The sequence below is a fragment of the Martes martes genome, assembly GCF_963455335.1.
Source record: "Martes martes genome assembly, chromosome: 5".
Classification (NCBI taxonomy): domain Eukaryota; kingdom Metazoa; phylum Chordata; class Mammalia; order Carnivora; family Mustelidae; genus Martes; species Martes martes.
Genome location: NC_137892.1, coordinates 73068192 through 73094198, shown reverse-complemented (window position 1 = coordinate 73094198; position 26007 = coordinate 73068192). Strand labels below are relative to the sequence as shown.

The window sequence follows — 26007 nt, the reverse complement described above, 5'->3', positions numbered from 1 at the left end:
TCCTTAAGAAATTAAAAATAGAGGTTGCCTGGGTGGCTCAGTGGATTAAGCCTCTGCCTTCGGCTCAGGTCATGGTCTCAGGGTCCTGGGATCGAGGCCCACATCGGGCTCCCTGCTCAGCAGGGAGTTTGCTTCCCCCTCTCTCTCTGTCTGCCTCTCTGCCTACTTGTGATCTCTCTCTCTCTGTCAAATAAATAAATAAAATCTTTAAAAAAAAAAAGAAATTAAAAATAGAGCTTCCCTATGACCCTGCCATTGCACTACTGGGTATTTACCCCAAAGATACAGATGTAGTGAAAAGAAGGGCCATCTGTACCCCAACGTTTATAGCAGCAATGGCCACGGTCGCCCAACTGTGGAAAGAACCAAGATGCCCTTCAACGGATGAATGGATAAGGAAGATGTGGTCCATATACACTATGGAGTATTATGCCTCCATCAGAAAGGATGAATACCCAACTTTTGTAGCAACATGGATGGGACTGGAAGAGATTATGCTGAGTGAAATAAGTCAAGCAGAGAGAGTCAGTTATCATATGGTTTCACTTATTTGTGGAGCATAACAAATAACGTGGAGGACATGGGGAGATGGAGAGGAGAAGCGGGTTGAGGGAAATTGGAAGGGGAGGTGAACCATGAGAGACTATGGATTCTGGAAAACAACCTGAGGGTTCTGAAGTGGCGGGGGGTGGGAGGTTGGGGGAGCTAGGTGGTGGGTATTAAGGAGGGCACGTATTGCACGGAGCACTGGGTGTGGTGCAAAAACAATGAGTACTGTTATGCTGAAAAGAAATTTTTAAAAAATGTTACGAACTTAAAAAAAAATTTCTAATAACTTAAGGGAAAATAACAAAAATTAAAATAAAGAAAACTCCCAATTAGAGAATTAAATCTATATTGGAGAGTCATGCCATTTTATAAATGGTCATATTGTAGTATAAATGGATATAATTTCAAAGTGATTATTAGACTATAATGAAATACATCTGTGGTGATTACACATTCTAAAGAGAAAGTACACACAGTAGTGTATGTAGAAAGGAAACAACATTGAGTTGTCAGAAGATCTGGATTCTGATATTCCAAGCTTAGCACAATCATTTGACCTCTCTAAACCTCAGTTTTTTCATCTGTAAAGGAGCAGTTATTGCTGCCTAAAAACTTTATAGTATTAATATTTTGTGTTGTGATTGTGGGCATACTCCTTTTATAGTGAATTAAATAATTAAGATTAAGTAGCCAGTAGATTATAATTATACAGAGCCCCTACATATGAACTCTCATTTATTCATAGGCTACCCCTGCTAGAAATGTTTAATGGAAAATACAGCTGAAAGTCCGTATTCTTGTGCAGAGATTAAAAAAACCTAAAACCTAGTCAGGCCAAATTAAAAATGCTCTAACCAAGGGGCATCTTGGTAGCTCAGTCGGTTAAGTGTCTGCTTTCAGCTCATGATCCTGGAGTCCCAGGATCGAGCCCCACGTCAGGCTCCCTGCTCAGCAGGCGGTCTGCTTCTCCCTCTGCTCCTTGCCCCACTTGTGCTCTCACTCTCTCTCAAATAAATAAGTAAAATCTGAAAAAAACAAAAAAACTACTCCAACCAAGATGCAAACCCAAATGGAGACCATAAAAATAAAGACGGACAAATCAGAGGAGTGAATCAGCAATATATAAGATTAAAACCATGGAAAACAATGAAGCTGAAATGGAGAGAGAAAGAAAAGTAATGAATCACAAAGGGAGACCTAGGAAACTCAATGACTTATTAAAATGTAGTAACATTCATTTCACAGGAGTCCCAGAAGATGAGGAGAGAGAAAAATGGGCAGAAGGTTTATTCGAGTAAATTATAGCTGAAAACTTCCCAAATGTGGGGAAGGACATAGACATCAAAATCCAAGAAGCATCAAAAGCTCCTATTAAATTCAACAAAAGCTGACCACCACAAAGGCATACCATAGTCAAATTCATAAAATATAGATAATGAAAATAAGTATTTTTATATTTTTATTCAAAATGGAATACAGTCTAAAGGTCTGGATTAATTTAACTGTATTATAACTTGTTACCTTCACATTTCTCTACTCAGTTAATAGAAAAACACAGGAAAATATTGTGTATTACTTTATTTTGAGGGTTATTGTAAGCCTAAGATAACATGAAGCAATGAAGCAAGGATGAACAACAGTGAAAGAAAAAGAAAAATTCCATGTAAATGTAGACTGAATTCCATTTAATCACTGTTCAGTGATAAAGCATATGTCAGTGTTCGGTGTTCAAGCATACTTTAGGCCGTTCCTGAATTACTTAACCGCTTTTGACTTATTTTCATGGAACTACAGGCTTATTTTGACCACCAGATGGAGCCAGTATTCAATTTGTAACAAAAAATATGCTGAAAATAAGAAGTGGTTAAATAAAATGAATTAAATCATGGATTTCTTATTTTAGTTACAGTACAGAAATAAATTAAACTTTCAGCCTAGTCTTCCTCTAAACTTCTGCCTAGTCTTTGTAATGGGCATAAGACACCTCTATTAAATAATTTTATAATTGTGAATAATTTTCATCTTGGCAGTTTCATAGGATAAAGAGACCTGTTTTCTTCTGATTCACTTTCTGAGGACATCATCTAAGCAACTTTTAATTATCTTTAAAACAAAATTAGTACAGGGCACCTGGGTAGCTCGGTCAGTTAAGTGTCTGCCTTCAGCTCAGGTCATGATTTTGGGGTCCTGGGATTGAGCCCTGTATCGGGCTTTCTGCTCAGTAGGGAGTCTGCTTCTCTCTCTCTCTCTCACTCCCTCTGCTTCTCCCCACTCTCATTCTGTCTCCCTTTTATTTAAAAATAAAATCTTTAATAAATGAATAACCCCCCAAATTAGTACAAATTTAACCTCTTGTCATTCAATAAATACTATGGATTATAATTATGAAAATGATAATAAAAAGTATATGTAGACTCTCATCTTAATGGCAAAGAATATCCCCATTATTATAATTTCCATAATATATTTTCCTAATAAAACAAACCAAAAAATGGGCATTCTGACTGGGGGGAGAATATATAGTTTATCCCCAGTAGCTCTTCAAGGAGATGGTGAAGTTTCAATCAATGGCTACAACTCTAACAGATTCTACCTAGAAAGCTTAGTGTTCAAGTAATCAGAAGTAACTGCCTTAAAGTTGACTTCTACTCCTCTTACCTATTTAATACATGTCATAAATTATTTATCTCTAATTCAATTTAATTAAACAACTATCTGCTGAGAAAATATTTGTATGCTAAGGGCCCTAAGCCTCTACAAGTCCCTCAAAGAGTCTTTCATCCCACAAAAGTAATAAGACTACTATGGACACTGCTGTAATTTAAGATCTAAGAATGATCAGATTGTTCATTTGTCTATTCAGCTACTATTTATTGAGTACATACTATATGCAAGGCAGATGCTAGGCCACAAACAGGGCATAATTCCTGCCATGTGAGTTTGTAGACTAGGGGGCAGTACAGGAAAAAAAGCAGTTATGATATAGTATTTAAACTGTCTAAAGGTTCAAATGAGGGGGGGGAATATGACTAATTAAGGATTATCAAGAAAAAGTCATTAAGAATTCTTCCTAGGTAGAAATTCTTTACATAAACCCACGTTTTGGCAAACTGTATTTCCCATTTATCATGGTCTGGGAGGAATATAGAACCTTTTTTGGTAGGATTTTATTTCATCGAATACATCCAACTGGTAACCTGATGCCTTTTTATGTTGAATTGGAGTACTTTCTGTTCTCTTGTGTGTCAGACATAAAGAAGAAATAACCAAGGTGGTTAAAAACTTATCATTTAGAACTAGACTACATGGGTTTATATTCTCATGTTTATAGTCCCTTAATAAGTTATTTAGCCTTTTACTACCTTAATTTCCTTATCAGCAAAATAGGGCCTTCCTCATAGGGTTGGTTATCAGGATTAAGCAAGTAATTCAGGTACTGGTTATCTGGCACATAATGAGTACTTAAAATGTTAGCTATCATGGATATCACTTTTGAAGCTGGTACTTTTCCTAGAATTAAGAACTGGTGTATATAAAATTTTATTTTAAAAAAACATACTTTTTAGCTTCCAGAAAGTATGATAAGATACAACTAGGTATCACCAGCATTGATATTTTCTGTGTCCATTAAAGTCTATCCGTTTTGTTTTCAAATGCTATTTACTATTAGCAGTAACATATTACTTTTATTTATATAAAAGTTTTCATTTATTATGGAAATTTTTCAAAAATTTCCTTGAGTACTGGATGCCAGTATATTTAAAATAATTTATAAGCAGCCTTACTAACAGTTTCTGATACATACTGATTATTCAATAAGCCTTTTTTAAAAAAATGAATGAACGTAACAACTACTTACTTGGAGCTATTAAGCTCCTTGAGCACTGATCCTGAGACAGTGGAGGGAATAAGCCCTTTATCTATAAAACAAGATTTGTAGATGGATACCATTGGTTCATTAGTTAAGTAACCACAGTTGAGTAGTCATCGTCCCTTTATGTTTAGAACAAAAAGTTTTCACAATGAAGAGATTCAAGTGGAGCAAGGATTAAGTTTCTGACTAGCTCTTAGAGGAGGGGTTAAAGGCATTCTTTATAACATGCAAGGACAGAAGTGCAGTACTTAACTTTGTCACCTAAACTAAGCGTCAGAACACAAGTTTTAGCCCAGGCTCTGCTGGTGATCCCTCTGGGAGACTTGCTGAGAAACTTCACTCACCTAAACACTGGTTCCCTTACCTATTGACTGAGAAGGTAGATTGGAAGATCCTCAAGGTAACTTCTAACTCTGGTGCTCTAGTGAGCTGATAGTCCAGTGATAAACTGATGATTATAGTGATGTTGGACATTCTCTTCACCAGACCCTTTCACATATATTACCTACCTATATTATCTCAGAGATAGCTGAGATACTTTATTCTAATACTATAACATATGTAAGCTTTAAGCCCTCTAAGGAATCAGCAATTTGAAACTTAAAGTCAGTGGCTTGATTTCTTAACTATTTTCACATATCTTAGGTTGGTTTCACCCTTTAGACTACATTATAGAATGAAAAGATTGTATCATTTATGTTTTAGATGTCGTTCATAGCATTTCTCAGAATGCGCACATACGAGAGACACTAGGTAAAATTTTATTTTCTGGATTGAAGTTTTAATTGAAGTCACTGAGCACAGTGTGCTCAAATCCCAGCTCTACCATATTGTAATTCCTGTTTCTTCATTTGGTGTATGGATCCTTTATAGATCATCAAAGCACTTTAACATGGTACCTAACATATACTCTTTGGTAAATGTTCTTTTTTTTTCCTACCACTCTTCCTTCCCATTTATTTAGCATATTTTGTAGAAATTTCAGTTAATGACAAATAGTCACCATATTACATCATTATTATTTATGAATTATTATCCACTGTATATTGAGATTTATAAGAAAAGTAAAAGCAGAACAGTCTGTACTTAGAAAAACTAAACTTTTCAAACTCCTTGTGTATTTTATTAGCCAGTTTTATGTCACTAAAATCATCCAGTCACTTATTCAATTTTTGTTTATTCAGGGGGATTCAAGCACATGAGAAATGAATGTGCTACTTCCTGTTCTGGCAACATGGGCTGAGTTAGCACAGACCTTCCTTCTCCTACAAATATATAGAAATGCTGGATAAAATATGATCCCGCCCAATTTAAATACTTAGCTAAGCTTAAGAGAGGGAGAGAAAGAGAGAAGAGAGAGAGGTAAGAAAAAAAGAAAGGTCCTAGGTACCAGAAACAAAGGAGAAAAAAAAACAGAGCATTAAGTGCGCAAGGTGATATTATCATTGCCCAGCAGGGTAATGGAACCAGATGTAGGCTCTACTAGCTAGAAGCTGGGAGTTTTAATCTCAGACTTGGAGAGAGAGGTGACCGTGGCTCAAGAGAAATGGAAACTAGAAAAACCATCCACCTAGTCAGGAAGGCCACAATGAAGCTTGTCATGTTTCAGACCTCTATGTGGAGGAGATTAAAAAAAAAAAAAAAAGTTTCTCAAAAAATCAAAACTCTAAACCTATACCAGGCATGGCTACAAAGTCTGAATATACATTCCCTATATGGTATAGGAATCCTAAGCCAAGAAATTAACTTGAAAAAAAAAAAATGTCTAGACTACTGGACCCCCTAAATTGCCTGGTAGAAACAAATGCAAAATTTTTTTGTAGAAACTCTTAAACAATCCTGGGTGCCTAGAATTCCTACAGAGCATGATGGAGATGCAGCTCTAGCTAAATATAAACTCACAGTCAAAAATTAGAAAACACATAGAGAAATGATGAGCCTAGGAAGAGAGTGGGAAGACTCTCCCCAAGAGAAAGATCCCCAAGAAAAATCTGAAAGTTACAACATAACAGGTGTTTTAAATAATTAAAAGAGATTTTTAAAGGACTAAATATATTTTAAAAAGACTGAGACTATTAAAAGAACAGATGAATAACCAAAAGAAGAATAACCAAAAAGAATACCTAGAAATAAAAAAATAATTAAAACCAATGGCTCAGCTTACATCTTAAAAACTGAGTAATTATAACTAAACAAAGGATTAATAAACTGAATTATAAAACTAAGGAAATTATTCAGGATATACTCCTGAGAAATAAAAATAAAAAATTAATGTGCTATGATTATTCATAGTTGATCATATTGTAAAGGGAAGTACTTACACTAATGTGATATACTCAGTTATGAAATAGAATAGTTGACCAGATTTTTCACACAGTTGGGTTTACGCAGCAAGTGTCACAGCATTAGAAAATCTCAAACAAAATGGCTGATTGTTAATACACTGCACATTAATAACATTCTTCAAACCATGTAACAAAGATGTAAGCAACAAACCAAGGCTTGAATAGACAGATTACTGGCATTCTTGATTACATCTGGCTCATCTTCGTTTGCCAGCCAAAGATAAGAAGAGATAGGTTGTTGGTTTTTGGTTATTTTACTTTTCGATCATAAAGTTTCACTAATACATATGCATGTAAGTTAATACAAAATGTTAGTACTCTTCTTGAGACAAAACTGTGCTCCATAAACCCAGATGTTAACTAATCTTCACAGGCAAGTATTGCAGGATCAAATCTATAAATTGGTTTTCTAATTTCTAACTTAGTAAAAATTACTTTGATCTACTTCTGATAGCTGTCCTGACTTATTTGTTGGATATACTTGTTTTTTATGATAACATCAAATTGAACTTGTTTATTAGTTGTTGCTGTTGTTGCTTTAACTGAGCAACAGAAGTGGCAGGTAACTGGAAAATCAACCAATATCAAACAGTTGTATCTTATAAACAGGAGAAGAATGTAAAACAGCAGTGCTGAATTTTAGGAGAATCTTAATTTTTTTTTTTTTTTTAATTTAACAGACAGAGATCACAAGTAGAGAGGCAGGCAGAGAGAGAGAGAGGAGGAAGCAGGCTCCCCGCTGAGCAGAGAGCCTGATGCAGGGCTCCATCCCAGGACCCTGGGATCATGACCTGAGCCAAAGGCAGAGGCTTTAACCCACTGAGCCACCCAGGCACCCCTCTTAATTATTTTAAAAGTGAGATAGGTGATTTTATACTCAAACAAGTGAGAACTACAATAATACATTATATAATAAAGATGGTTATAAAATTGGTTGATAAGTCAACATTGATCATTGTCTAGCACAGGAAATAGTTGTGGAGCTGGATCCACTTATTGGTTTTGTTTTTATTTTAATTTTTTAAAATATTTTATTTATATATTTGACAGAGACAGCAAGAGAGGGAACAGGAGCAGAGGGAGGAGGAGAAGCAGGCTTCCTGCTGAGCAGGGAGCCCAATATGGGACTCAGTCCCAGGGTCCTGGGATCATGACTTGAGCCAAAGGCAGATGCTTAATGACTGAGCCACCCAGATGTCCCTGGTTTGATTTTCACATGGGTGAAAACCAATCCCAGGTTCTGACCTCCTCTTCTGTAATAAGCATAGATGTTAATATGAAACCACATAGCCTTTTTACTATTTATTCTAAGAATATTGTATTATTCTTCAGAGGATGAAACTGCTCCTGATGATGCTGTTGCAGAATACAGAAGAGAAAAGCAAAAGTATGAAGCTCTGAGAAAGCAACAGGCAAAGAAGGGGACTTCCCGGGAAGACCAGGTAACTTCGTAAGCCTAAATCTATATGTAATGCATTGCCTTTTAATTGTCTTGAGATGTTGCTAATGAAATCTGATTTGATTACACATCAGAAAAACACTACCTCTTAAAAATGAAGAAAAATATATTCATAGAGTGTGGGGTAACAAGAACCTTGGCCACTCATGTTCTTTCCAGATATTATAGGCAAAAAGCCTAAAACTTTCAGGTTTCAACCTTGTACTCCCATATCAAGCATAGGAACCATATAAACTCACATATTCTCAGTAGCCAGGTAGAACCTTTGTCTAAGTAAATATTATAAAATGGAGAAGTGGCGATTATAAATGGTGAGGAGATCTCTTCTAGCACAGCATCTCACATACTGACTAGCCAGTTCGGCTCAAAATTGTAAACTGCCTGTAAACAGGGCATTCTAGTTGATTCCTATTGTAAATAATATTACAGAACTCTTCTTGTTTCAAATAATTTATGAATTTTTAAGAACTCATAAAAGATGACTGTTAGAAATAAGAATAAAAAAGATAGCTCCACAATCTGAAAGTCAATTTTATACACCATGCAACACTTGGCATTTAATAAAATAAAATAAATATCTTCAGCAGCCATTCATGTTGAAAAGCTAGGGGGAAGACCAAAATCATTTATTTGTGATGCTGCCATGTATATCTATTTGAGAAAATGCCATTTTAGGTGTATAGATAAAATAGGCAAAATAAAAGTAAATTAAAAAGCCCAACTCTTGGGACAGCTGGGTGGCTCAGTGGGTTAAAGCCTCTGCCTTCAGCTCAGGTCATGATCTCAGGGTCCTGGGATCGAGCCCCGCATCAGGCTCTCTGCTCAGCAGGAAGCCTGCTTCCTCCTCTCTCTCTGCCTGCCTCTCTGCCTGCTTGTGATCTCTGTCTGTCAAATAAATAAATAAAATCTTTAAAAAAAAAAAAAAGCCCAACTCTATTTGGATAAATTAATATAATCAGGGACTACATTATAAATGACATCTAATTCCTGGTAAAGCAGAATCATGCATCAGTACTTAGCATGAAAATAATCATAAGGAAAGTTCTACAAGAAGTCATTAACAAACATGCATTTTATTGTTTAAGCATCTTTTATATAAGCAAATTTATGTTCCCTAAATCAGAAAGCAGTCACCTGTGTCTGAGGGAGAATGTCAGTGCAGATGCAAACAAAGCATTGTCAAGGTTTGTTGCAGTTTTGAAAAATTATATTTATCCTTATCAGAGAACTTAGCAGTGTAATTATTATTCCAGACCCTGGCGCTGCTGAACCAGTTTAAATCTAAACTCACTCAAGCAATTGCTGAAACTCCTGAGAATGACGTTTCTGAAGCAGAAGTAGAAGATGATGAAGGATGGTAAGGGCTTTGATTCCTCTGTATTAACCCTGAAAAAAAGGCTCAGGGCAGAGACGCTATTAGAAAATTCCCACTATATCGTCCTTTTTTTTCTCTTTCAGACTTCACCTTTCATCATCCCCTTGTCGTTATATAGGGCCTCAGCACCCTTTGACTTCATTTCACTTGAGTAAGCATTTATTGAGTGCTCGGTGTGTTCCCAGTATTATGCTAGCCAGCGGAAAATATACAAGAAATATGTGACTTTCTCCCTGTCCTAAATAACTTTCTAATATTGTGGAAAAGATAAGATTCACATTAAACAGCTAGAAAGCAGCCTCAAAAGATTCTAAATCATTAATTTTTTACACTGTCCCACAAACATTTTAGGACTCAGTAATACACTTCATAATCCTACTAAGTTCCTCTTAAAATTTATGACCTACAGGATCCTAGCAATTCATACGTAGTCAACTTATTTTTTTCTTTGGCTACTTTTCAGCTTTTTAAGACACTGATAAGAAATAAAGGAATTAATGACTTGTATATGTCCTATCCTTAGCACTTTATCCTATAATGGCAAAAAAGGAAGAAAAAAAGGGAATAAGAATTGTGCTTTCCCTTATCACACTCCTCTGTCCTCCAGTTGACTTCACATGTAGTATATTAGGACTCCCCACACCTAACTGCCCTCACCTCCCACTCACCCTGGCTCCAGCACATTGCTGCAAGCAAGCCAGTGGGTCACCCCCCACATATGACTCACCCTCTGGAACCTCTGAACTGTCACATGTGCCATTACCCCAACCCAGAATCATAGCCTCACTCCTCTCTGCCAGACAGCATCTCTCTCCTATTTCAAAACTGCTCAACACTCCCATCCTCCAGGAAACCAGTCAGCAAGATTTGTTGAGCGCTCACAAATCTAGAGGGTGGAGGAAAGAGGGCTGGGACACACATTAAAAAAGACATAAAAACACTTATTAAGAAAACATTTAAGCAAGATTCTACGACTATATATAACTTTAATCAAAAGGGCTGAGGGGATGATTATTTGAATGGAATGAATCCTACCTCCCCTAGGACCCTTAAGTACCTATGTATTTCTCAAGATATAGTTTCTGTGTGATCTAGGTTATGTTTTGTTGTTTTTTTTTTAACCCTGAGACTTTTTAAATGGGTTTCTGTTACTTATGTGTATTTGTTTACACTTAAATTCAAAGTTGTTTAAAGGCAGAAGCTGGCTTCTCCCACTGTCCTGTGCCAAAGGGGAAGGCTCAGTGACTGTTGATTGACCCATCGAGATAAATGCACATTACAAAGAAGAACTTTCTGTTTTTTATATGACTGGACAGGTTTAGTTTTATTTTGGATTCCTTGAATGTCTCAAAATATCTTTCAAATGTTTTGGGTTCAGCCACCACATAAAAAAATGTTTTGCCAAGTCCTCTTCCCCTTATTTTTGAATCCATATGCATTTTTTAAGGAAACATGATCCATGTGTTTCTGATTCATTTACACTTAACTCATCAAGATGGTGTTTTGTAAGAGCAGTTTGATGCCCAATAAGTTTTTTTAACCTTTTTATAAGCCATTTAAGTCCTTTTTTATTGAACAGGAAAGTCACCAACAAATTTAAACCCAGAAGTTTCATTTGAAACTCATAACCCGCAGGATTCAAATTTACTTTTAACTTGGCAAGACCGTTTAACTTCCCAGGGTTCTTCCTAGCCACTTCGTTCAGTATTCTCTCATTGTGAATTCCTCATTAGCTTCAGATGTCAGTTAGTGTTTTTAAAATTGTCATTCTTGCTTTTGTTGTGATTTCACAGTACAATCTATGTCCTAACATCCTCATTAGAAAGTAAACAAATGGAAAAACTTTACCAGATGGTAAAATCACTGGTCAATGATGTTGACCACTTCTCCATCTGGGGAACAAAAATAAGTGGTCAAGGAAAGGTAAGTAAGTTAAAGACATGATTACCAGGTCTTCAGGGGGTTCATTTCTACCTTCAGTTGCAGTCTCCTTAACAGAAAGTCAGAACTGTAAACTGTGTACCTACACATTTTTCATATTTGTTTTATTTAACATCTAGTAAAATACCTTTTGTGTTCAGGGTACTAAAGAGAATCATACAGAATACATGGGACCATTTTTATTGCACTATAGACAATTGAAATTTTGTAACCCGATAAGCAACAACATCCTTTCTGTTCCTAAATACACCCATTCCACTTTATCAGGTCTCCAGTGATTTAGATCATCTCTCATAAAGTATATTCCACTCAGAAAGAAGTCTTATATTCAGAATGATTTATGGCAAATATTATGAGTGCATGGCATGTGCATGTGTGTTATGCATAAATTACATGGTTACCAGACTATTTTGTAGGTCACGGTTACTGCTTTTCTAAGAAGTGAAAGTCAGCCAGTGCTGTACTACACTGTCAGGGTCTGTTATCTGAGGTAAAATGATTGCTTCTCAGACATTTTTATGTGTCCACATGAGTGACCACACATTGAGGGATCATTTTCATTTTCTGTCAAGATAGAAACCATTACCAATTTGTTATGTTTTCTTTTACTTGGCAAACTCCTCTATTCGCATTTTTGGCTGAGCTGCTGTATTGGCATGGTATACAACAGACATTTGGGTACCATTCAGCAGCATTCTACTTTTTATGCAAAAAAAAAAAAAAAAAGTGGGAGGGGGAGAAAAAGAAAAGAAATATGATTCTATTGTAAACACCGTATATGGTGTTTGATAATTATTCCCAGATTTCACTAACAAAGCATTTAAAGAAGTGTTATTAGTAGATCTAAGCTGAAATGCATGATAGAAATTTTTCACTCAAAATTATTAGGATTCTTCCTTTGTTGGGATATGTGCTGCCAATATTTGGTGGCAGTGATGGCTCCCAGATTCCCATGTAGCAGCTAAAGTAGCCTCTTTGCCACTACATTCCTTTATCCCACAGCATCACACTCTTATAGCTATAGAATCCTTCTTCAAGCATGGATTTTATAAAACCGATTAGATACATGGCAGGAGTCATCAGCCAACAGATTCATATGACCATGTGGATGAAGTCCATATGCCATTTTGGGTTTGGTTAGATAAAGCTTGGTTAGCTCCCAAAAAAGTTTTGAGAGAGCTGTGTCTGACAAGATAATAGAGAGACATAAAAAAGAAAGCCACCTGCTCCTACAGAACAAAATCGGCATTCCAAGGAGAGGAGAAAAATTAAATCTATGAGATTAAAGTGTGATTTTGTGAACATTTAACTATTTGCTACTAAGTTCCTTTGAAATTTTTTCCAGATTGTTAAATCCAAGATTAACCTAATACTTTATCACAAATATTCATGATAAAATAATAAACAGTATAAAATCTGTCTGCTTTGCTCCCTCCTTGTCTTCTCGCCTCACTCTCCTCTAGCACTTTCCATAGTATAGACCGTATTCAGTATCGTAAGAATTAGAGAAATTCTAACAATTGCAATGGTTGCCTCAAGTATTTTAATAATTATTTTTATTATATAAAGAAAAGATGTTCACTATAGCAAATCAGAATTCAGACCCTCAAAGAAAATAAATAAAAATCACCTATAATCCAAAACTCATCAGTAAATACTATTAATTTATACCCTTCCTGATATTTTTATGCATATATATATATATCTTTTTTGCAGAAATGAGATCATATAATGCTATAATCTTATAACTTGCTTTTTTCCCCTCAGCAATATATAGTAAGTATATTGATTAAGTATATATATTGATTAAGTACTTTTCCTTGCCATATATAATTTTATAATTAATTTTTACATTTTTGTATTATGGCCACATAGTATGCCATTATATGGTAAACCATAGTTTACTTGATCAGCCCTATGTTGCTGGATGTTTAGGCTCTTTCCAGTTTTTATCATTATATACAACACTGTAGTGAACATCCATGTGTCTTCATCATTGCCTGTTTTCTCTGGATTAATTGCAAAACTGGAATTTCTTACTCAGTGGGTATGCATATTGGGTTTCTGCTAAATATTTTCAAGTGGCCCTCCCAAAATGTCATTCCAGTTTATACTCCCATGTAAATATCGTTTTTATGACTTGCTTTTAGGGCTGTGAGAATCTCAAGAATTAATTAAGGTACTCTACAGTACTTAGTGAAAGAGAATAACATTTTAGAAAAAATGCTTTGCCCTTTTAAAGTTTTAAAAAACACACAGTCTGGTTTGCTTCTGTTTTTAATAAAACTGGTACAGATTTCATCATGATTCCTCAGCATCCTCAGGTCTAAGTGGTTTTGTTCTTGGTTCTGAAAAATTCTCCTTCTAAGATAATCTTATAGGTTAGAACTTTTGAATCTGGATTCTTCTTTTATTTGTTTTTGTTTTTCAGTTTTATTATTGCACCTTAACTTGCATTAAAAATCAGTTTATCCATCAGTCACAGTTTGTTTGTGCTAGAGATTGGAGTTCAAGAACCAAGGTTTAGCATGAAGTAGTTTTCAAGCGTTCCTCTGGAATTAGCATAGCATAGAAGTAACAAGGACCGGTTGTCTGAGTATCCAAAATTGTGAAAATTTAATAATGCAGACGTAAAAGTAATTATTGACAGGCCCATTCAGAGCTCCTTATAAGGTACCATTGAAGGACATTGCTTCATCTCACTGGCAAAGCTTTAAACACCTTTTGTGTATAATACATACTGTAATTTGTATATGGCTTAGTCATGTATTGAGTAAAGGATGCAATAACTACAGATGAACATTTTAATTACAGTCTCCACTTCAGTGGAGTCAGGACTTTACCAGGCATGGGTAGTAAGTAAATGTAGACAAACCCAGATATAGGTATGAGGACAAACACTGTGAGAATAGTGAAAGCCCACCTTAGCCAAGTGAGAGATCTTCTTTACCCCTTAGCATTAGTTAGGGCAGCAGATCTCAAAAATTTTATCTCTGGACCCCTTTATACTCTTAAAAATTAGTGAGGACTCCAAAGAGCTTTTATTTGTATGAAATATATCTATTGATATTTACCTTCTAAAAATTAAAACTAAAAAAAAAATCACTAAAATCATTTCATGTTAACATAAATAAAATCTTTACAAAGAACCATTGTATTTTCATAGGAGAAAGTCTAGTAAGAAGAGTGGCATTGATTTACCTTTTTTACACATCTCTAATGTCTGACATAACAGAATCAGCTGGATTCTTACATCTGCTTCTGCACTCCGTTTTGATATTATACATCATGTATTTGCTGAAGAATTCCACTGTACATTCATAAGATAAGAATAAAAAAGGCAAATAATGTTTAAGTATTCATACTAAAATAACTGACATTGGAGACACAAAGAACCCCAAGTCACACTTTGAGAACTGGTGGACTAAAGCATCTTTAGTCATTGTGTCATTGCTTCATGATGATTCTTTTTTGTTAGATATAATAACCCAATCTATAGGTCCTGGGAAGCTTTATTCAACTTCCCAGTTTTTGATCCTTGTTTTCAAGCAGTACCAAAGTAATGCTTTCTGAATTAAATGTGCCAACCTATTGGTCTAGACCTGCTTCCAACATAATTTTTACCACGCCCATAACAATTCCAAAATGATACTTAACTATTTCTTTTCTTTTTCAGAAATGTTTTGTAATAGACCTTATTTTTTTAGACCAGTTTTAGATTCACAGCAAAAGTAAGCAGAAAGTGTAAAGAGTTCCCATATTCCCCTGCCTCCCCTTTCCCCTAACACACGGCCATCTCAGCTATCAATATCTCACACCAGAGAGGTACATTTGTAAAATATGATGAACCTACATTCACACATCATTATCTCTCAAAGGCCACAGTTTACATTAGGGCTCACTCTCAGTGATATATGTTCTATGGGTTTGGACAAATGTATAACGGCATGTATCCACCATTATAATACCATGCAGAATAGTTGCACTGCCCTAAAAATTCTCTATGTTCTGCTTCTTCGTCTCTCACTTTCCAGCTAATGCTGACAACCAGAGATGATTTTACTGTGTGCATAGTTTTGCCTTTTCCAGAATCACAGAGGATGTAGTTTTTTCAGGTTGGCTACTTTCACTTAAGTTATATGCATTTAAGATTCCTTCACATCCTTTCATGCCTTTATAGCTCTTTTTTTAATGTCCTGAATAATAGTGCATTGTCTGTATGTAGTATAGTTTACTTACGCATCCCTACTAAAGGGAAAATCAGTTGCTTCCAAGTTTTGGCAATTATGTATAAAGCTGCTGTAAATATCCATGTGTAAGTTTTTGTGTGGACATAAGTTTTGGGGTAAATACCAAGGAGCATGACTTCTATAACATATGGTAAGAGCATGTTTAATTTTGTAGGAAACTGCCAAGCTCTCATCCAAAGTGGCTTGACCATTTTGCATTCCTGCTGCAATGAATGAGAGTTCCTGTTGCTTGACTTCCTTACTGGCATTTGGTGTTCTCAGTGTTTTGGATTTGACCATTCTGATAGGTGTGGAGTGGTATTTCATTGTTATTTTAATTTTCAATTCCTCGGTGACCTATGATGTTGATCATCTTTTCACATGCTCTTTGCCATCTTTATATCTACTTTCGTGAGATGCCTGCTAAGGTTTCTTGCTTGCTTTTTAATCAAGTTTTTCACTTTCTTATTATTGAGTTTTAAAAGTTCTTTGCATATTCAGATGTGTCTTTTGTAAATATGTTCTCCCAGTCTGCAGTTTGTCTTCTAGTTCTCTGGACATTGTTTTTCACAGAGCAGAGGTTTTTAATTTCAGTGAAGTGTGTCTTATCCATTGTTTGTTTCATGGATCATGCCTTTGGTGTTGCATCTAATAGCCAAAGTCATCTAGATTTTCTCCTATGTTATCTTCCAGGAGTTTTACATGTTTACATGTTGCACTTAAGTCTTTGATCCATTTTTTAATTGAAGTATAATTAATATACAGTGTTATATTAGTTTCAGGTATATGACATTGATTCAGTAGTTCTCTACATTCCTCAACCACAATAAGTGTCATCACCTTCTGCCACCATATAATGTTATTACAGTATTATGGACTATATTCCCTATGCCATGCTTTTCATATCTGTGACTTACTTGCTTTGGTCTATAATCCATTTTTTTTTAGATTTTTTTTTTAAATTTATTTATTTGGCAGACAGAGATCACAAGTAGGCAGAGAGGCAGGCAAAAAGAGAGTGGGGGGGAAGCAGGCTCCCCGCCAAGCAGAGAGCCCGATGTGGGGCTCGATCCCAGGACTCTGGGATCATGACCTGAGCCGAAGGCAGAGGCTTTAACACACTGAGCCACCCAGGCGCCCCTATAATCCATTTTGAATAATTTTTTTTGTCAAGTCTGTAAGGTCGGTGCCTAGATTAATTTTTTTTTCGTTGCTTATGGAGTGTTTACATTTTCACAGACTTTTTGGTTTTAGCAAGTCTGCAGAGTTACTATAATGTGCAGTCTCATCATTTCCTTTTAACAATAGCCTGTTAAGTATATTTTTACCCAATTATCAATTATTCAGATTAATACAAAATAACTGATGGAGTAGAAGTCACTTATACTTGACTTTAAATATACATACTTTTTATGCTTTTCAATCCTATTCTTCTACTGGTAGTAGGAGATAAAGGTGGCTCTGAATCCTACCAATTCATTCTTGAAGCAGATATTTGCATGTGCTATATTTCAGGTATCCTGCTAGGACCTTAATGCTATCTTCCCTCATTTAACCCTCAGAGGGCTCATAGGTTAGAAACCAGCTATAGTGGATTTGTTTCTTACAATTCCATCAGATAATTAGGGTTAGTCCCATTCTTATAAATGAGGAAGCTTTGGCCCAGAAAAGTAGGTTATTTGCCCAAGATCACACAGTCATAAATGGTGAGGCTCTTGGTCACACTTAAGACCCCATGCTGCTTCCAAAACAGTGATTTCAACATGAAGTAATAATTAATAGAGTGAAGGGGGGGGGTCAACTTGACTTTCATAGACCTTTAATTCTAAATCATAACATCTGTCTTCTAGAGGTAGTTACAGCATATATCATCCATCCTCATGTTTGGAATACTTAATACATTCTTTTAAAGATATACACCACCATGGGCACCTGGGTGGCTTAGTCAGTTAAGTATCTGCCTTCAGCTTGGATCATGATCCTGGAATCCCAGGACTGAAATTGAGTCCTGCATCAGGCTCCCTGATCAGCGGGGAATCTGCTTCTCCCTCTGCCCTTCACCCGACTTGTGTGCTCTCTCTCACTCTCTCTTGCAAATAAATAAATCTTTAAAAAGAAGAAGAACAACAACAACAGAAAAACAATGCACCACCATGGAAGGTCTCTGTAATCCTACATGTTGAACTACCTTTTAATTATATTGCAAGCTGTTAAATCAAACTGCCTGAGCAAGCAACCTCTATTGCAAGCCTCAGTTTCTTCACCTGTAAAGTGGAGATAACAATATCTACCTCAGGATTACTATTAGAATTAAGTGAGATAATTCATGTAAAGCAGTTATAAAGTTATAAAGTGCTCAATGCTAAGGAAATACTCGGGAAATATTAGGTGTGAGAGAGGGAGGGGGCATGCATAATACTGGGGTAATATTGGTAAGGCCTGACAAATTACTAAAGCAGCACAAAGTAAACATTCTAAATTAAACTGACAAATTGTTATATAGTTGTCTTCATGTAATATTATCAAAGAAAAATAATATATAAAGAAAAGGCAAATGTTATTTTACCTCAGTTATGTTGTCTGTGACCAAAAAGGAATGTAAATTCAGTAAATATACTAGTTGTGCTTGATGGCTCTGTTTTAAAATGTCTTGAGAAAAGGAAGTATTATAAAGCAATTTCTTTAGCTGAATCCAGATTGTAAAATCCTAAGTCTTCCAGAGTATAGCTAATGTAAATTCAGAGAAAGAAAAGGAGAGGGAATCTGGGATTCCTGGGAATATACAATCATAGATTATGGACTTGGACTCTCTCTAGAATCTCTCTTTTTTTTTTTTGAAACAGAGAAAGGCCCTGTAGGCATAAGTAGTTCATTTTTATTGGAAAGAGAATTTAAGGAGCCAAGGTCCTTGGGATTAAGCACAAAGCAGTAAAAATTTATTTCACAATGGGAGTTACAGATAGCAACCAAGCCAGTACAAAATGAAAGTTCCCATTGTACACGGGCAATCAAGAAAATATGAACAAAAGTTCCATTACTTTAACCATATTTGAAAGTTAATTTTTAGATGAAATTTATACAAATTGTCATATCGATTCTCCAAGTTAACCTAATTTGTGTTTATAATAGTCAATATAAGAAATACTGAAAAAGAACAGGAAAGAAAAAATCAATAGTAATTTCATACCCCACAAAGAGTCATCATTAATGCTTCTGTTCTATCCATATATATATGTACACTTTTAGAATGGAGAATTTGAATTGAATGGAAATTTTTATCCAAAATTTATCCAATTTTTCATGGTTTTTCATGAGTGAATAATCCAACAGTTACATATTTTGTAAGTTCACTGTCATTTCCTTAAGTTAAAGGAAGTGAAACTGCTGAGTTAAATATGTATTTTTTTTCACTTTAACAAGGAATAATTTACATATAAGAAGTTGCTCCTCTGGGGCACCTGGGTGGCTCAGTGGGTTAAAGCCTCTGCCTCCAGCTCAGGTCATGATTCCAGGGTCCTGGGATCGAGCCCCGCATCGGGCTCTCTGCTCAGCAGGGAGCCTGCTTCCTCCTCTCTCTCTGCCTGCCTCTCTGCCTACTTGTGATCTTTCTGTCAAATAAATAAATCAAATCTTTAAAAAAAAAAAAAAAAAAAAAAAAAAAAAAAAAAAGAAGTTGCTCCTCTTATGCTCAAAAAATTTGTTCAATTTAAAAAATTGCATACACCCATTTAAACACCACCAACACAAGTACTAGAACATATACATCACCCCTGGAAGTTCCCTCATGCCCCTATCAGCCAATTCTTTCCCCCAAATCATTCTGATTTTTGTCAGCTCAGGTGTGTCTTGATAACATCTTTGCTAGATTGCATTCCAGAAAGCTAAATCATTTATACCTGTACCAGCAATGTATGAAGTTGCTTGTTTCTCCTAAGTATTATGTATGTGTATGTTGGAATATATCACAGATAACAGATAAAGATACATTAATCTTTGCCAGTTTCTACTTTGTATTATTTTGTATTTCTTTGTTTACTGGTGAAGTTGAACTTTTTAGGGGCATCTGGGTGGCTCAGTCAATGGCTCAGTTGGTTAAACGTCTGCCTTCCGCTCAGATCATGATCCCAGGGTCCAGGGGCTGAGCTCCACATTGAGCTCCTTGCTCAGTAGGAAGATGGCCTCCTCCTCCATCTTCCTGCCACTCCCCCTGCTTGTGTTCTCCTTTTCTCTCTCTCTCTCTCAAGTAAGTAAATAAAATCTTTAAAAAAAAAAAAAAAAAAAGAAGGTGAACTTTTTTAAGATATTAACTGTCCATTTAGATTTCATACCTTGTGGTGGTGGCTGTTTATTGTATGATTATATATTTCTTGCTGATTTACAAAATTTCTTAAATATGAAAAATATTTTTGGTTTTAAATATTTTTACTAGTTTGCCATTATGATTGGTGGGGGGGGTTGTTTTGTTTTGTTTTGTTTTTAACGTGGAGCTTTAAATGTGCGTTGCTAAATCTGCCAATTTTTTCTTCATGTTTGTGGCCCAGTGTCACTCTTTAGGTTTTCATAATGCCAGGATTATATAAATACCTACTTGTATCTTTCTCTAGTGTTTTATAATTTTATTTTTATTTTTAATTGACATCTTTACCTGGAATTGATTATTTTGTGATTATGTTAAATTACTCTTGCAGCACTTTTTTCTATATTGCTAACTTCCACAGTTGAATAGTCCTGTGTTTTCCTCTACTGCTATTAAACACATCCTTTACATAGAGTAAGGACTTAGGAATATTTTTGGGTCAGTTTCATTATTTTACATTGATTTTTCTGTCTACTCCTGTGTCAGGACTTCACTACTAAATTATTGTAGCCATATAATACTATTTAATATCTGGTAAGCAAGTTGGACCTTTATTGTTCAATACATATTTTTACTTTAAAAGCTTAAGCATCTGGATAATGTTGCTCCATCCGTATTTTCTCTGAGGTAACCACACCTGGGAAAATCTTAGACAATTGACCATGGAATCAATAAAAAGTCCCATTATTTAACAGGTGGCCACTACCTGAATTGCAGCCCCAGTGCCAAAAAGGAAATAATCAGTCTTTAGACAAACTCCCTACCTTCAAAGTAATGGAAAAGATTGCATGTGGAAAATAAGTAGCATGAAGAATAAAAAAAGAACAAAATCTAGGATATTTGATTGCCATTTTATAGTATAAGTTTATAAATGTTTTATGAGAAGTTTCATCAGAATTTTTTCCATCTCCCTGGTACTGAACAAAAAAGCACAAAGGATTAACAAAGTCATACAGTGGATAACATCTCACTTTTATTTTACATGATGTCAATCCCCAGGACATCTAGGGTGGCCATATATATATATATATATATATATATATATGCAAGCCACAAAGTCATCTTCCAAAGACATTCATTAATATTCTTCCTACTACCTACCATTTTGAATTATTAACACCCCTTTTCCTCTCTGGTATTATTGAAGATAACCAAGTTAAATGTAATAATAATGTTCTTTCTGTTCCTTGTGTGCAGCTAATTCAGTTGGCCATGATATTTAAAATGTTCGGCTTGGTCTGTTTTTTAGTAGAAATAAAAGTTATAAGAAGGAGCTAACTTTTACTGAACATGTACAAAGCACCAATCTTGTTTAAACCTATAAGCTAGATCTTACTCTTATGCCCAGATTATGTGGGAAGAATCTGAAGCACAGAAAGGTTAAGTAATTTTGGTCAAGATCTCATAGCTAGTAAGTGGTAGATCTCAAAAACAGCTAATCATGCTTAGTTCAATTGTGTATGTGTGTGTGTGTGTGTGTGTGTGATTTTATACTGTAACAATTTCTCTAACTGAGCTAGCCTACATATTTTTCACATTTGCTTGCTAAAGCAGTGTTGTTGTTTTGTAAACTGTGGTAACAAGGCCAAACAAGTGACTTCAGGACTTTATTATAAATTTTTGGTCAAAAATTGTCTATCTCCCTTAAAATCATGGTAGATATTAAGTCCATGTCCCTAATATTATAAACCCTATATTATCTGAAGAATTAAAATTCAGAAGGTTATTTAAAAGTTTAACTTAAAAAGAAGCTCCTCATTTAGCCACATTTAGTCATAATTTTCCATGGGAATATAAAGAATAGATTGGTTATGAGTATAGGATTTGGAGTCAGACCTGCTTTGAATCCCCACTTGGAAATTTACTAGCTGTGTGATTTTAGGCAAATTGTATAATCTTCCTAATCCTGTTCCTTAAACTGTAATAGGATAGGTTAAACTGTAATTCTGATAGGTTAGTTTGTGGATTAAATGAAATACTTTTTTTAGAGGATTTAGCAGGGTATCAGTGCTCAATAAATGTTTTGTTATTCTCATTTTTGATACTGTCATTGTTATTTTTGAAAAGTAATTCCTCTGTATTTGTTAGTAGATCTATCAAAATAATGATTGGAATTTATACCATTTCTATAATGTTTGACAAATTTTATGACCTTTTAATTAACCCAGAAGTTGCAGTAGATAACTTTAGTTTTTATCATAATTCTTTTTGAGATAAAATAAATTTGAGATTTGATAATTTTATGGTAAACAGTAATGCCTCATTAATGAAATAGTTTTTTCTCCTTGAGCTGGTATTAAGAAAAGGGTGGGGTGGAGGGCATATCAATTGAAAATGAAATTTAAATATAATGCAAAAGAACGTCATCACTTTAGAGAACAGAGAATTACAAGCTCAGTATAATGTAAATGTTTTTCTTCTATTCCTCTTAGCCAAATTCTAAAGTAGTGATAAAATGAAACAAGGAATAGGATTATAAACCTTGTTCCCTAATTAGTGTTCATTTTATTAAGGACTGTAAATAATGCTGCAGAAGACCAAATGAGATACTTCATAAATAGGAACTTGTCAGAGTTGCTGACCATGGAAAGGTGGTTATTTTATTTCTAAGCCCTCTGACCAATCCCCGAAGTCACCTTTTTCTGCCTTTTTTTTCTGTCTAAAGAAAACTCTTCTGCATTGACTCTGCTTTTATACAGTTTGAACTGAAATAAATTTCTGTCACATTAGGTAAGTTTGCTTTGTTCATGGATTTGTTCTGAGAGAGATGGGCAGATAGCCATGTACCCCAGCTGCTTACCGGGACTTTTTGACTGAGAACTCCATCTTCCCAAATTGTTTTGTTAGTTCACTAGCCACAGATTAAATGTTATTGGCTGACCAGTTGGTTAAACCCCAGGGCAGGTGTTAGAATGTGTATTACAGATTTATTCTGGAAAGCTTCTTAAATCTTTCCACCTGTATCCTACTGAGTGTGAAGCATGTTAGATAGGCAGGAAAGCTGAGAAGTTATTCCCATGCTGATGAAAATATTTTTAAAAATTACATCTTTCACTTTTGCTCCAACAATACTCAATATTTATTAAAGACACTCTATGAGGATTATTTTTTTTCTTTTTAAATGATGGAAACAAAAGGGTTTTTTAAGAGTTGACTTTTCAAAACCCCAAACCAAGGAAGAAATACTAAATATTAACATTCATTCAAAATTCAGAAGAAAGGAAATTTTCCCACATTAATGGTAAAGAGTAAAAAAAATTCCACTGGTGTTTATCTTTGTTTTCTTTTTCCATAGGCCAGCATCTTTCTTGGTTTACCTAATGTTCTATTTTCCTATACATATCTTCATTTGTATTTCAAATATTTAAAAATATATAATTTTATTTTTGTTACTGTTGTCCTCCTACTGTCAATTTTTAAATCACTCTTCTAAGTTTTGGCCACTTCTGTCTGCATTTTTCTCTGCTTCCTTTAAGTCACTGTTTGTCTCCCATTTTGAGTGTTCTTTCATCCTTTTCCTCCTTGATTTTCTCCTCTTGTTTAGCCTCTTCTGCTTCTCAGTCACCTCTGTCCTGTGTTGCCTTACTCTGCTAGACATGAAGAATCCCAGTAACTTCACTTTCCTGGATGTTTGGTTTTTTTTTTTAATACATTTTGATCGCTGGCCTCACTCATGTTTTGTCTGTCTCTTCATATGAATTACTGTCATTTCTACTATCCAATTCATGTTAAAAAAAGACTCACAGTACTTTCATATGTAGTGATACTTTAACCCTTTAACTTCTTAATTCCTAAAGAAGCTTTAACATTTGTGAAAAGAGAACCCTAAGTTACTTGTAATCAGTGATGGAGAAAAGTTCTAAAATTAAAAATTTATATGGTTTTCACCTAAATATTACATTTTGATAGTTAAAATACTATCAAAATGAAAGAATCATCCAATTGATATTTTAAAATATATTCTAGAAATCATATGAAGATGTCAAAAGTTTAAACAAAATTGCCATTTACATTTTAAACAGTATCAAAAATGAACACAGAATCACATAAAAAAAGAGTTGTAATATTTGGGGTTGATAATGTCATTATTCTCTATATGATGAGTTTTAATTAATTCATTTGAAGGAAAACTAAAAGCTTATTATTAGATATACTTTCTTAAAATTATAATAAGTACCAAATGTTTAACTTGGTTTTTCTGCAGAAATTATTTTGATCTTTATTTTTCATTAGCAGCAAAAGTACCTGTAACAGTATCTGTCATCTTTAGACTTCCAAAGTTTCTAGACTGTGAACTGGGAAGCAGGTTCCAGTTTGATAAATAAGTTCAATATCTTCTCTTTAGTTACTTATATGTAAAATGGAATGGAAGAAACCAAGTTATTTGCAGATCTAGAAAATCCAAAGTTATCTACCAGAAGTTCTAAGACTTCAGTATTGTGGCCAGATACAAAATAAATACACACAGATCAGTATCAGTTAATCAATTAATTACTGCTCTAAAATAATCACTTAGAAAACATTTTTTAAAAGATTTTATTATTTGAGAAAGAAAGCACAAATAGGGGCAGAGGGAAAGAGAGAAGCAGACTCACCACTAAACAGGGAGCCCGATATGGGGCTGGATCCCAGGACCCTGAGATCATGACCCGAGCCAAAGGAAAACGCTAAGCCAACTGAGCCACCCAGGTGCCCAGAAAACATTTTTTTTTTTTAATTAAGAAAATGCAACCTGGGGGCGCCTGGGTGGCTCAGTGGGTTAAGCCTCTGCCTTCAGCTCAGGTCATGATCCCAGTGTCCTGGGATTGAGCCCCACATTGGGCTCTCTGCTCAGCCGGGAGCCTGCTTCCTCCTCTCTCTCTCTGCCTACTTGTGATCTCTGTCTGTCAAATAAATAAATAAAATTAAAAAAAAAAAAAAAGAAAATGCAACCTGTTTTACAGCTAAATAGGTATACTATGTTTCTAAAATGCTTAATTTTTAACAAAAAACAAATTATCTCAAAATTATTTCATAAACCTAATATAACCCAAATAAAAATACCAGTTGAAGGATGGAGAAAAATATGGAAGCAAAAATAGCCAAGAAATTTTTTAAGAAAGAGTAGGAAAGCATAACTTCTCACTCCTTAGGTATGGGCTATGCATAATAAGTTCGCTCCAAAGAGTACAAGATGGAAAGCTGGGGCCGGGGCTGGGGAGGGCATAGAGTAACTTTTGAGTGGAGAAAACTGACAAGCACTCAGTGAGGTGATCAAGGTCAACATCAGTATCATAAATCATGTTGGTAGTATTTGCTTTTGATATAATGTAATGAAAATTGCACTTTACATTGTGGTCTTCCTCCCAGTAGCCCACAAGCCCACTGTGATCATGAGAAAAACATCAGATAATTTCCATCAGTGTAGGCATCCCACAAAATACCCAACCAGTACTCCTGTAAGCTGTCAAAGGGATCAAAACAAGGAAATTCTGAGAAATCACCATAGCCAAGAATAGCCTAAGGAGACATGACAACGAATGTGATATCCTGATTGGGATACTGGAATAGAAAAAGGGACATTAGGTAAAAGCTAAGTGTATTAATCTCCTAGGGCTACCATAACAAAATTCCACAGACTAGGTGGCTTAAACAATAGAAATTTATTTTCTCACAGTTTCGGAGGCTAGAAGTCTAAGATGAAAGTGTCAGCAGGGTTGATTTCTAATGAGACCTCCTTCCTTAGCTTGCAGATAGCCACCTTCTTGTTCTGTTATCACATGGCCTTTTCTCTGTGTGCATGTGCTCTTCGTGGTTCTTCCTCTTCTTTTAGGAACATTAGTTCTCTTTGGATTAAGGCACACCTTTATGACCTCATGTAATCTTTTTTTAATTGAAG

General features: G+C 35.1%; 1 protein-coding gene across 1 annotated transcript in view; it reads left to right on the top strand.

Moving 5' to 3' along the window:
• CWC27 (CWC27 spliceosome associated cyclophilin) overlaps positions 1 to 26007 on the top strand; it is a 199926-nt gene that overhangs the window by 162142 nt on the left and 11777 nt on the right. The window contains exons 12-13 of the mRNA XM_080804248.1: positions 8101 to 8210; positions 9481 to 9584. Of these exons, the coding sequence (XP_080660374.1) occupies positions 8101 to 8210; positions 9481 to 9584 (214 nt within the window). The remainder of the gene's footprint in view (positions 1 to 8100; positions 8211 to 9480; positions 9585 to 26007) is intronic.